General features: G+C 29.2%; 1 protein-coding gene across 1 annotated transcript in view; it reads left to right on the top strand.

Moving 5' to 3' along the window:
• The first annotated feature begins 2,759 nt into the window (after positions 1-2,759).
• LOC116766660 (uncharacterized) overlaps positions 2,760-14,208 on the top strand; it is a 76,106-nt gene continuing 64,657 nt past the window's right edge. Inside the window, exon 1 of the mRNA XM_061521570.1 lies at positions 2,760-3,057. Within this exon, the coding sequence (XP_061377554.1) occupies positions 3,012-3,057 (46 nt within the window). The 5' untranslated portion in view covers positions 2,760-3,011. The remainder of the gene's footprint in view (positions 3,058-14,208) is intronic.

The following is a 14,208-nucleotide window of genomic DNA, read 5'->3' as shown; positions in this document are numbered from 1 at the left end:
TATTTTGTTACGAAAAAACTTTGTTTTTCTAAAATATTTTTATTCTATGTCAATAACAAAGTGAATGTTGGAGTGTTTTTGTCATATGTCATATGTTTTCCTTCGTAATACTAGTTTCAGATAGTTTATAACAAAGAAGAAAATTGTGTTTTCACATAAATTGTTGTAAGCTATGAGTCTATATTAAAAGTATCTGAAAGACATTGATGTTACGGAAAACAATAAACAAATTTATAATCTATATGGAAAAGATATCCAAAATTTTATTATAATTCCTTTAAAACATCTCTTAATAAAATATTTGTCAAGCACCATTATCTTTAGGAGACGGCTTAGAGAGAAAACAGCATCAAACAGTTATAAAATGTTTACCCTTACTAAAGGGTTACTTTTCTAAAATACATAAGAATTATATGACGACCCAAAAGCCTTATAACAACATTAATCAAACACATATAAAATAAGGTTTCTCATAACGTTAAGAGTGTATAAGTACGCGATGTTGTTATTACGTACAAGATATAAACAGGATGCCCTGCTGTCTCGATAAGATAACTCTGATAGATGTTCTACGCTGAAGCTAGTGAAAGTCACTTAGAAATAGCGATTCATGTAGAGAGCTCTCATTTTGCACATTATTATTTATACCAAAGAGATATTATCAGGCTGTAATGGATTCCTCGTGTAATAAGTATAACGAAATACAATTTATATTTAGATACACATGTATATTAAAAAGTATATGTTTTCTATGAATAGAACGTCTTTTTATATTCCTTCATAAATTAGATAATTCGCAAGAAAGATATATGAAATAGAATAGATGATAGTTATTAACTCACATACCTTTTCAGTAAGCGGTTCACGGGAATGTTTTCAGACCCGCAGACTAATAAACTTCTTTTACTTTATCTGTTTTGCTCAACGACGGTAAAGGAATATTAAGTATTTTAATTGACAATGTGTATGTAGATGTATATTAAATATAGTTGTTAAAAGAAATATTATGTGAAAAGGATGATGATTTTGTTCTGGATAGTATTTATATAAGTTAAACTTAAAGATTTTTATTTCATTTGTTTGAATTTAAAAATTTGCAGTTGAATGATGAACACCCGTGACAAGGTTCCTGATGGAAAAAGCTCTTAGATAAACCGAGATTGAGATATAAGATTAAGAAACATTAGGAGAGACTTTTTTTAATCGATACTTTTGCTGAGTTGAAAATAATAGTATTTATAATTATTATTATAACGTTATACCGCCGTGTATTCTGAGTAAATATTATTTAACAGTGTATATTTCTTTGCTTTTGAAATTTTATCGATTAAAAGGTAATACTTTAATCCTGGTGTTTTGGAACAGAGCCAAGCTGGCATCCTGAGACGCCTTTTGTACAACGATAACACATTTATAAGGATTAGACTATCTGATAGTTTGTTAAATAAAACTCGAAACTTGGAGTTATTTTATTCAAATTTTATCGTTACATAGCCAACTGTCTTATAGTTTCGTATCTAGGTAACATTAAGCTGCGCAGTTAGTTTCCAATTTTCTAAACTAATCTACTTTAAGCTTACATATAGCATGGGCATCTTCATTTTGTGGCAGCCATCCGCTACGATTACTCAGTTCCCCGAGCACTACAGCGACATCTACGTAATAGATTCTAAATTGCTTTGATCGTTTTTCCGGAAGGTTAATGAATTTTCACGCTTCGATAAACTTTTCAGTTCATTGATGAGAATCTGCTACTGTGGAATCATAAAATATTACAATATCCATCTTTATTGGTAATGACTTACGAATGAATTATGTTTAAGGTCGTTTATAATGTTGTCATGACAACTTGGTTATTGATGATCTAAGTTTGTGTCACAGAAATACTCTGTTTCTAGTCCAACAAACATTGCGGTTCTATTATTACATTGTAACACGCTGTTAAATGTAATACTTTATGCGTGCGCTGTAAAACATTATAGTCTGTGAATCGTAGAACGTGATTTATAAGGGACTAGAATCACGTTCACCTTTTTTGAGATTTGTTCCAGTTGTTAAATGATACGGAGGAAAATAAAAAATATATATTGGTGCATTTTATAAAGCAATTATTATTAAATATATAATTGTTTTATTACAATATACAGTATGGGTTTAAATGATTTAATCCCATATATGAATTTTTCATTAAAATTATATTTTTACTAACCAGGAAACGGATGTGGATGTTGTTTTATCTCTCTGCAGGTATTATTTTACAAATCATTTTTATTTCTATTGAAATAAATTCAAGCCTGTATTATTAAACAGAAAAATAATCAAATTTTGCTACATGTTTCGTACAAAAGTATATTTAGTACAAGTATGAAAATATTTTGTAATAACATTTGAAGTAATACCCTTCAAATACAAGCTTTAATGGATTTTCGTTTATTGAGCATTGAAAGTTTCTAAAAGTTAGTATCGTCTGAAATGAGACATGTCCGTCCTTTTGACAACTTTATACCGACGGATACAATATTTTCTAGAGAAGAAAGTTGTTATCGATATTAATTCATTAAACACAATCGAGTGTTTCTCAAATATATGAAAAAGTGTTATATGTTTATCCTTTAAAAATTAAAATTATTTAACTGCTGAGACCTTTGGGATTATGATTAAGAATCAACTGGGAATTGATTGGAAGGGGATTCAATTAAAACTTGTTTACTAAAAGATTTAAGTTTGCCTTAGTACTATAAATACAAATACGGAAGTAGTTCTATGAGTTTGTCTATTTTAGTGGAATTAATTATAAATTCCATTAAAATAGACGAACTGATAAAAATAAACAAACTGGAGGTAAGTAATCCCAAATACGTAACTGCTACAAGTGGATTGTATGTTCAGGTATCTGGCACAACCACGAAAACACAGTGGCGATGAGCGGCGGGTCGCGTCGCGGGCGATAGTATAGCGCGCGCCCACGTTGGCCCCCGTCCCCACAGCAAACGCGCCCACATCCGCACAACATGGTGCGTGACAAGAAATCACCGCACAAGACTGACTCCCAGAAATGTAAGTACATATTATATATAGAGCTTCAGTCTCTACTCCCATTCCTCAAATTGATTACACTTCTGAGATAACTCTTTTCCACACCATAATTCCACACAATAAATCTTCTAAAAAGTTTATATTCATTTAAATGAATTACAATTCTATCAACAGCGTTAGTCTCATATCAAGGAGAACGCTGGAGCACTAATATTAAAATTAAATATGTGTGTTATTGAAATAACTATTAGCTTAAAATAATAGTGGTTATATAATTTCAAAACGGGTTACATTATTGCAAATATTTTATATATGTAATGTATACATTATTGTTTAAGGCAAGGTTTACCTATGATTAATGCAATTAAAAAATTGTTAATTTAAATTATGTTACAATACAATAGAGAACAAATTTCATCCAATGATACTAAATTGCAGAAATTTTGGTTGTTTGCGAAAATCATTCATTATTCATGTATGTTTGATTTTAATCTCGCATTTTATAGTTGTGTCGCCAAATGCTATCGTCTTTCATATTTCTGTAACCGATTGGATTGGCTTGAGATAAATTGAAGTTGTTTAGTGAAACTATAATCATTGTGAGAATGGAAGAATATTCCGTTTGAAAAAAGTTACTAAAGAAATTGGAGACGAAAGATGAATATCGTGTAAAAAGGTTTATTCAGAAATAAATGTTATATTTTACATCACTACGAAAAATCTAGCTGTTGTATCAGCTGGGGTTGAATAATTTGTTGCGAACCGCTTTATTAGCTCGCTTTAAATAAATGATAATTAAATTTATAATACATTTTAAAGTATCAAGTAAATATACGGTTAGGCAAGGATATAAAGAACAGTTGAAATTAATGTAGATATGAATGTCTGAAGGAAGCCGAGCAGAAGTAACGGACAAGAAAGTGTTTTATGATCATGATAACCTTTTACAAAAAGCTGTTACAATAATATAAAGGTAAATTAATACATTCTCTATGAATATTTTTAATATATAAAATATTCCAATGTTGTGAAGTATTGTGTATTATAAAAGGCAACAGCCGGGCTATTATCAATTAAAGTATTATTAACAAGTAAAGAAACAACCATCCTCGTTATAGTTTTGAAATAATAATTTCCACTTTGACTCCGTTAACTTTACTATTGAGGCGTAAGTCAATACAATTGGCGCAATTTGACTGGAAGCGTGGAGGGAATTATGTGGGGGCTTGGGTCCCCAGGCGTTGCAAGTAATATGCTTCAATATATCCCAATATAAATTCACTCGTGCTCGCTAAATAGGAATTGAAAATTCTTTGTTACGAAACTCCTATATGATTCCCCCGCTGAAATATTCTGCCAAAAAAAATCCACTCGATTGTATGGTTTAAAATTACTAATGTTTACGAAAAGTTTTGTGGATCTAAATTTACATATATCTTATTTACTTTCTGAATGGATAATATAACAAGGTACTCTTAGTTTTATATTTTAAATCTTTATATATTTATTACTATAGTTATAGAAGAAGCCCTTTAAGAAAATCGTTTGCAGTAAATTCATGGTGTATTGGGGGAAAAATATTGTAAAAGTTCTCTGCTAAGGAAACGACCGTCTGCCCTGTTTTTAATTATTTTGAAAGATTCATTGCTGTCGTCATTGTTTGCGCTACAAACTTACCAAGTCAAATTAACAGTGACTCTTAGTAGGAATGCGAAATCTCATAACTTCGAAGTAAGTTAGCTCCATCAGAATTTACTGCATGGTGAGACAAATTATAAGGGGACGCTTTATAATAACATTTGTGTTAAAACAGGACAAACAATACTTTAAACTTTGCTAAAACCTTAAAATTGTGAATTTTATATGAGTTTGTATTGAAATTTATCACTCTTAGTTTACTGACGACGAGATTAGAAGAGATTTATGAATGAAAAAACTTTAAACCTTTGTGCTCAGGTTGACGATGAAAATTCGTAATAGGCGTACATAATTCTTCAGCAGTTTTTTGGAAAAGGTTTAAAAGGTTTTTTAGATATTCTCTCGTGGATATTCTTATTTAAAAAGATTCCGTAAATTATTTTAATAAATGTAAACAGTAATGAGGTTTGATATTTTTAATTTTTTCTCTTACCGAAAAATAAAAACTCAACCACTAATATAACAACAACAACAACTATTAAAAAGAAAAGTTATGAGAAAATATTTTAAAAGAAGAAGAAAAGTAACCTTTTAATACGTATGTATCAATGTCACTGAAACAATGTAGTCAAGGTGAGTAACGCACGTAAAGGCAAATTACGCACGTATATTGAAACTCGAGGAAAAAGGGCTGTAATTGACAAAATATGTCGTTTGAAATGCCAGTAATGATGGCAAATACAGATTTGATATTAATAGGAATTCTGCGTCAACGTTGAACACGATATATGCAGAAAATTTAATTAGCGTAATTAAAGCTTTTGCTGGCTTAGGATTTTCCATTTGTACTAATTGGTAAACTTATGCATAAAAATAATATATAAAAATTAACATTTCGCAACCACTTTATGCTTTATTTTTATGGTCTGAAAATCGAAAGTAAGTCCAAGTTTTCTTATAATTTGTCCAGGCTTTCTGTATGTCGTTACAATATTACATTCAAATTTAGTGCTCGGAATGGTTAAAATTTTATTATTTTCATTTTTTTTACCCACAACTTAAAAAAAGTATTAAGACATAATAAAGTTGTCATGATTTTAATTGGATTTCAAATGGTCATTTTGTTTCATATTTTCGACGTTAACTTTTTTAACACATTGGAATGTGCTTAACGATAATTATAGGTGGAAATGGAGAGAAAGGTGTTAAACGCACTTTCCCAGTAATAGCCCATTCACTCTTGCCTTGTCAAATTGTAAGTGGAGACACTAATGCATTCAAACTTTCAATCCTTTGTTGTGAGAAGGGAATTAGCGTATTGCTTTGACTGGATACGATTAAGATATACAACAAAAGGATGAATACCATAAACAAAAGGATGAATCAAATCGATCAACTCCTACGAACACTCTCTAAAATTTAATCCTGAAAATATCGACAGGCTGGTCACTGTAAGGGTGACTAGAGTATTTTTAACCAATTTTCCACAGCCGTGAGGCAGCTGTGGCAGCTGTCCAAAATTGACAACAATATTTCAGACAAGCTTTGTCGAAATAGAGACTCGCTGCTAGTGTGAATGTTGCTACAAGGCCTCTTTGTTTCCTTGCAGCTGCCTTAAAAACACTTTTTTGCTTTAGTGACGTTATATGTCATAAACTTGTTATCGCTCGCTTCGGATACTGCCAGTGGTGTGAAAGTCACAGACTCTACTTTGAGCTATCTTTACAAATCTATTGGATCTGAGCTGGAATACCAGGAGCTGGTTTGATAATACTTTACGAATTTGCTGTCACCTGTAAAGTCAATAAACACACAGTAATAGCAGGTCATAGATTTTTATTAAAAAAACGAAAAACCAGTAAGTAACCTTAATTTATCTATAAGAGCCATACATTGAACTCGCAAAATATATTTTATAATAACACGTTTTTTGTTTTATGGGTTAATTATTAATATCTGTTTTTGTTAGGAACAATTATTTCAACAAAAATAAAAAAATATATATAGTACAAAACTCAATTAATGGTTGTTATATTAATTTTGTTTTAAGCGAAACATAAATAAATCTTAATAATCTTATTCAGGTTTTAATTTTAATAATATTTCCGTCATATAAATAAAGTATAATTATAAGCAAAAGATAATATTTTTTTCTTACTGTTGACTGAAGTTTTGCTATAACCGGACGTGTGTAGTCACGATTACGTTATTAGAAAAATATTAATTCAACTATTGTTAAGTGTTTTAATAGTCTGATTGGATTTATTATAAATTCTGCGGTTTTGTTTATTGAGTGTTCGTATGAATATACTATAATGAATAAATCAAATATGGGTTTGACCCTTTACGTCAAGACCAAGAAAATGTTTTTTACATGCTATAAGCTTTGACCTTTTTTTATAACCCAGACGCGTTTAGTATAAGGAAAACTTTCAAATAACTTGTAATAATTTGTGTTATTATAATAGGCTGATAAAACAGAGATATGAATTATCGATCCCTTGCTTCGGCAAGTAGTCCATTCTCGTCTTTTGGCCCCCTAATGGACGCGCATAGTGCGGAATTAGAGGAACTACCTCCAGAGTACACGAATGCTATTTAATGTAATTTCTGCTGAGGTTTCCCAAGAGAATAACAGTCTTCTAGGTCTAAGCTTCCTCCCCACCAATTTCAATCATCAAGGGCCTTATAAATAAACATTTGACTACTACCAAGTTTATAGAATTTACTGAAATAGTACTTGGCTCCATTAATGTTTTATGTAATGCAGTCACAGCGAATGTGTTCTCTATTTCATTCACGCCACATTGATATCACAAAATATTTCACAATATATTGATGCAAAAGAAAAAAAAAATACAACGGACAATCATTTCAAAAGTAGGGTTTGCAAAATACAAATGAATATTTTGCTCATAGTTGCAACAGTATTCATGATATAAATAAATATATAAATAATAATAAATGATTAAGTATAAAACTGTGATTGTACGAGATTATCAAGCAATACACTATCTAGATATTTTATTCTATTTTATCATCGAACTGTATAAAAGCGTTACCAAAACGTCATATGTAGTCGGGAAGCAGGTCTTCTAATAACAAATCCTCCATAATTTGATTTCTTTTAACGTGTCATGTACACTGAAAGGGTCATCCCCGAGTATTGTGAAGGTATGGTTATCTATGAAAAGGTACCATCGGAAAATTTTATAGCGTTTCAGAAGCTAACTAGAAATGGGTTCATATTTTTTTTTAACGACACCGAAATTATTTGTTCAATATATTAAATAGAACGTACTTTAAATGTCGTAATATAAATTTTTCGTAAGTACTTTTAGTAGGAATATATTTGTTTTATTGAAAATACAAAATGTTTTTATAAGTACAAGATTCACAATAACGAAATAAAGTCAAAGCTAAACAAAAAGTCAGCTGGTCCCATAACACATTCAGAACGCGGCTCTAATGGGGGTCATGCATACAGAATGTATTCTTAGATGTGCAGGTTATAGATAAAGTCGGATCGGGACTAAAATAAGAAATTCATTGTTCATACTCTGTTACGGCAAGATGTCGCACTCTTGACACATTATATTATACATATTCCCTGAGTCCAAAGGCTGTTTACTTCTTGCGTGTTTACAAAGAAAACATATCCCGACCTTTATCACTTACTTATGTTTGGAATAAGAATGGTCTTTATTTGGTGTTAGATAACTGATTTAAAAAATAAATATCTCAACTTCCTATATGTTTCCACGGTCTATTTAATTTAGTTTAAATAAATTTAAACAATTAATAATTAGCAAATGTAGTGTTTATTTTTGGTGATTGAGGCGGTCTTGATAAATTATATCCATATGCGGATAATATTTTTTCTATTTTCATTTTTTTTTTTATTTAAGTTGCCATACAAATATGGGAAAGGCTTTTTATAATTTTATGATATAACTTACGTTAACTATGAACATTGTTTTAAAGAAAATTTAATTATAATCTAGGTTTAATTTTAAACGTGTATTTATATCTTAATTTTGTAAACAATAATATTAATTCGGAGACCATAATTACATGTCACAGTGTTTATATGTGGTGATGATCTGATTAAGCATGACCTCGGTTTTATAAGTTACACTACGTTCTTATGATAAAATAACTATATGGCGTAGTAAATTCAATTTGCGGTTGTCCCTTATCACGTTTAGCAAAAGCAGTTATCTTGAACTATGTGTAAACTTATTACACCGAAGATACGATACTACGTTACAACATTTTCCTGTTACGTTCAAAATATTGTACTATCGATTTAATAATATGCGTCCAATGTCCGTGAGTCGAAAGCACATTTATATTCAGAAACTAGACAATTTTATTTTGTTGTATATATATTTGTAGCGTATCCTACAATATTTTTATATTAGATATCTTGAACTGCAATTTTATATTCTGGTTTAGATAAACATCGGAGTTCGACTATGTATTCAACAAGACAGACATTACTGGTGTATTATTTGCATGTCGCTCTGGTTGAAGTTGAGTTACTATGTTACATTTTATAATTTTATTGACCACATTATAAAGTTTGATCTTATAACTTATAATAGAAATATCTCATAGGAAAATCTTATCCGACGCCTGCATTCTATAAAACCATTTTTAATCGCTCGAGTCGGAATTTAAAAGTAAATTCTTTGAATAAGTTTCGTTTCATACTTGTTATAAAATAAAATTTTACAATCTATTTGAATTTTCATTTCATACGTAATCGCTATAAAGTTATTTCCGATAATACATTCAACGTAGACAAAAAAAAAAGGAAATTATAAATTTTCATGAATAATTAAGATTTAACGTATGTTTAATTTACATATAAAACTAAATTATATTATCCAGAAATAATATTTATATGTATTTTTTTTTCATTAATTTTCAAAGAATAATTAATTTGACTTTATTTTATTTTGCAGTCCAACCTGTTCTTAAACTTACATCTATGCAAAACGGAGTTACCTCATTAATGCACTGTCATCTGTGGGTACTCCATGAGTAACAAATTTTTTGACGCTTTTGAGGTTTCATCAGTTTTTTTCAGTGTAATGAAAAGCAATATGAGCCGTAATAAAATGACCCCAGTATAACGTTTAAGAGATTTAATAATTCCGGGTTTTATATTTTAGCTGAATTTTGTGCCTTTTGATTCTTATAATGGAATAAAGTTATGAGATTTAAGAAAATAATCCTAAATACAATAAAGAGTATCAAAGGTATTGCAAAACCTGTAGTAAAAGTTTTACGTGGATGAGTTAAAGAAAGCCCCAATTTAGATGCCATGGAAATGTGATTTCACAATAAAGCTGAGGAGAGTCAAGCTTATTTCTTTGATTAAGGAACGTGATGAAAGTCGGTCGGAAGATAATGAATGGTATTAGAGTTTTGGATCCTTTTATCGTTTATGTAAAATATAAATAGTCTTTAAAGATAAATTCAAACTACAAAAACAAAACATTAAGTTTACATACGCTGTATCGCTGAAAATAGGTAATTGAAAAAATAAACTGCCTTAGTCTATTTTTACTTCTCAAGAACTAAAACTCCCACAGAATCTGGATTTTTGGAAAATGTAAAGAGGATATGAACTGTAAAACTTGAGACTTTAAAAGGCACTCACATACATATACAAAAGGTAACATTTATTAAAGCACATATTAAACACAATACAACTCATTAATAACAAAAAACACTAAATATATTTAGGAATTTAATATTTTATATGAAATTTGATATTTGGTTTAAGACCCTTAAATTTTTGAGTGATTGATTTGCAGATAAAATAAATTTATATACATCGAAACTATATTTCATTGTAAGTAATGATATTGATATGGATATTGTGACTGAACTAATACTTAAAAAAACAGCGCATTTATATATAATTAAGGCTAAATTACTTAATCACATAAAAAGTAAATAATAATAAAACTTTTTGGATTCATGGTTATAAAAAAATTACTTTCAAATGACTACTATAAAGTAAGGTATATAAATTTAAATGATACATGTCTTTTAAAATGTCATAGTTTCATTTTCACATAATACGATTCTTAATCAAAATTGCACTGTTTTAAGGAAAAATGTGTGAGAGAATCAATCATATTATAATTATTTACCTTCCTCAAACCTACTATTACTATAAATTAATGCAAAGCTAAAAACACTCGGGGCGGAATCATTACTTTTAATGGTAATATTAAAAATAGTCTATTTTCAACATTCAGAAAAGTGTAGAAAGTTTTAATGTGATACGCCATGACAGCAGAAGCGTTCTTTTATTCAATCCCTTTACTAATTTGTTAAAATGTAAATACGTACAATAAATTAATTCCATTTTCAAACGGGTCTCAGTAAATTGCTGTATATATTTTACTCATAATACAACGTAGGAATAAAAATCTTTATATTCGAAAGTTTGATTTACGTTTGAATGTACCATAAACTCATATTTTTACCATAAACTAAATTTTTTGTAGCTATGAATGCTTGTTAGAATAAAAAAAATTTTTTGTAACTTTAAGCAAAAGCTAGTATAACTGAAATAACAAATAATAAACGATAAATTTTACAAGCTTTTATTTTAATGTAAATAAGTAAGTAAACTAATTGACAGTTATATTTTGTATAAACTAATACATATGTACGTACGTATGCAAATATACATACACTGGCATATAATACGGAATAATATATTCATATATATATATATATATATATATATATATATATATACATACAAGAAACAAGTTGATATGGAATCCTAATTTTATTCCGCAATAATGCTCTTGCCTCGACATGTCCAGTAACATTATTTTTTATATCCTACTATATTCTAGATGTAAAATAGAATCTAAAACAACATGAAAAACATAAAATGCCTTTATATAAAATGTAACAAATAAGGTTCTTCATTTTATGCAGTCCCGTAATATGTCGAATAAGCTGTGACCTATAATCATAACTTACGAAAATCTAAAAAAAAAATATCTAGTCGCGTAGATACGTACATTTGATACTTTATTGTACTCAAAGTATGCGAACAATGTTATCCAATGACAATGTTATTCATTCCTAGTAACTGACGACATCAAGAGTAAAAAGCACACTTCATTTCTATGGAACATGCAATGGATATTCTCGCAAATTCTTCAATATTAGTTAAACATTTTCAAACTAGGTAATAGTTTGAAATTTTTTTATATACTTACTCGACTATTGCATCATTATTCCAGTAACTAGATATGGTTACATATTCTTTTATTTCCGCGTCAATCATTTAAACCAATATACGTCATAGATGAGATAAAAATTGGCAAAATGAAACGAGATTTAGTACGTAACTTCCCAGTTTACAATCAAAACAAGGGGCGATGTACTAAAAACTAGTTCATAGAATAATCTGAAAGCTTTAGCCACACTTTCAGTTCACGTACGTGATGGAGTTATATCTAAAATACATACATTTGGTTAACATGCAATAGGACGGATTAGTTTAATAAAACAATTCAAAATACTTTTTGGATAACGTGAAAGTAATTCTAATATGTAATCTACTTATTCTGCCAAAAGATTTAATGGACATTATGGACCCTAATATTATGGACATTAAGCAAGAAAAATAGGAAAATAAAAACTAGGGATTAACTCTATTTAAGGAAGAGTTACGTTGCTTTTTGTTGAAAAGAGAAATTGAATTTACGGACCCTACTTCGGCTTATCAGCCTATACACGTTGATTCGTTTTTGAAGAGCTTAACGAGTTAGTTTGAAAATGTACCTATTACGTTATTTTTACAGTCAATGACATTGCTTGTTTAAAAAATTGTTTCAGTAAAAAAAAAACAAATAGATTAATTAATTTAAGAAATATTTTATAGCTGACAAACGAAACCTCCTAATTGTTCTTTGTTTTTAAATATCCGCTAGTCAAGTCTTTACCAATAATCATGTTAAGGTAAATTGGCTATCCTATTTGATGGGGTTTTCAGACACTTGAAACATATGATTTAACCTTATATTGAAAAGAATTGTTTTGGCTCATTTCATTTTTATTGGCTTTAACGTGTTTTATTTGATATTTTTTACATTTCGTTCGAGCAATTTTACTATGTTTTATTTTTTAGTTTTTATCTTTCGTTTATGATTTTAAAACAGGTTTTTATTAATTTTATCAATGAATGATTTGACCTCTTCTTTTCGAACCAAAACCAAAATAGATAATTTAATTGATGTAGATAATTATTATCTTCCGTTTATTTCATAATAATAATTTTTTTTTAATTAAAAAAAACCCTTACTTATTACTGTCATTAACGATTAAGAATACTGGCACGTATGAATTACTTAATTCTCTACATCACTTTGGGTAAGAGCTTATACTCTACAAAGCTGGACCACAATTACCAAAATATAGATGAGAACCACCTCAAGGGAACTGGCTTTGAAATGAAAGAACTATATCGAAATCGGTCTATTCGTCTAAGAGTTATAATATAACAGATATACAGTCATACAAATATCCACGTCAAACTAACAACACCCTTCATTTTGCGTCGGGGGTTAGTCGAACGTATAGTAATCCCCTTTTTCTGTCAGTTGTTAGAAGTAGGTACATGATGAATGTATTTCAACACTCAAAGACACATCTTTATTTATATTTTTTTGTATCAAATATCATTTATGGTATCATATTAAGAAATATAATGTGTTGCTAAAGAATTTTAGAAGTGTAGATATCCGTAAGTAAGAAAAATAGTTGGAATTATATTTTTATAAATATTTATTTATGTTAAACAAACTACACAAAATATAATCCATTTTATAGAGCATTTATTCACTTGTTGCTTTTATCTGGCTCTACGCCAGATACTTTACCAACTTGGCTACTCAGATATACCAAGATGGGAAAGTATGAAAGATTATTAATAGCGAACAAAAATGTTGAAGCAATATGTATTTAAAATCAATCATGTTCAGATTGTTTATGAGGCTAAATAAATAGATTTTTTTAAAGATATGAATTACATCAAAAGCAAATATGAGGGCGAGTAACATTGCTAACTGCTAGACACTTTTAGAACAATGTGTAACTAAGAGCGACAAAAATATATGCTTAGTTTTTAGTTTTTCAGAATAATAGTGGAATAAAACATATCTGACAATTTAGTGACAATATAAACAGTATATAAAAAAATATAATAAAAAAAATATATGGTAGTATGCCATGTCGACATACTTATGTACATTTATTTCCATTTTACGATTCAGTTTTTTTTTTCATTCATACATAACAGCAATATGATTGTATCACAAATGACTATATTTAAAGTACTGCAGGCAGTTCTTTGGTTACTACGACAAAATACTGCTATAGGTACACGCTTCAGGTTTTTAGTTCACAAATTGTTGATAGAAAAGTTTCGCTGCGTCCAAAGCGTCTATGATGAATTTGTCATCACAAGGATTGTCATCAAAGAAGTAG

Source organism: Danaus plexippus, chromosome 10 (genome assembly GCF_018135715.1).
Source record: "Danaus plexippus chromosome 10, MEX_DaPlex, whole genome shotgun sequence".
In the NCBI taxonomy this organism is placed as follows: Eukaryota; Metazoa; Arthropoda; class Insecta; order Lepidoptera; family Nymphalidae; genus Danaus; species Danaus plexippus.
Note: the sequence above shows the minus strand (reverse complement) of the source record. Positions and strands in the feature narration are given on the sequence as shown.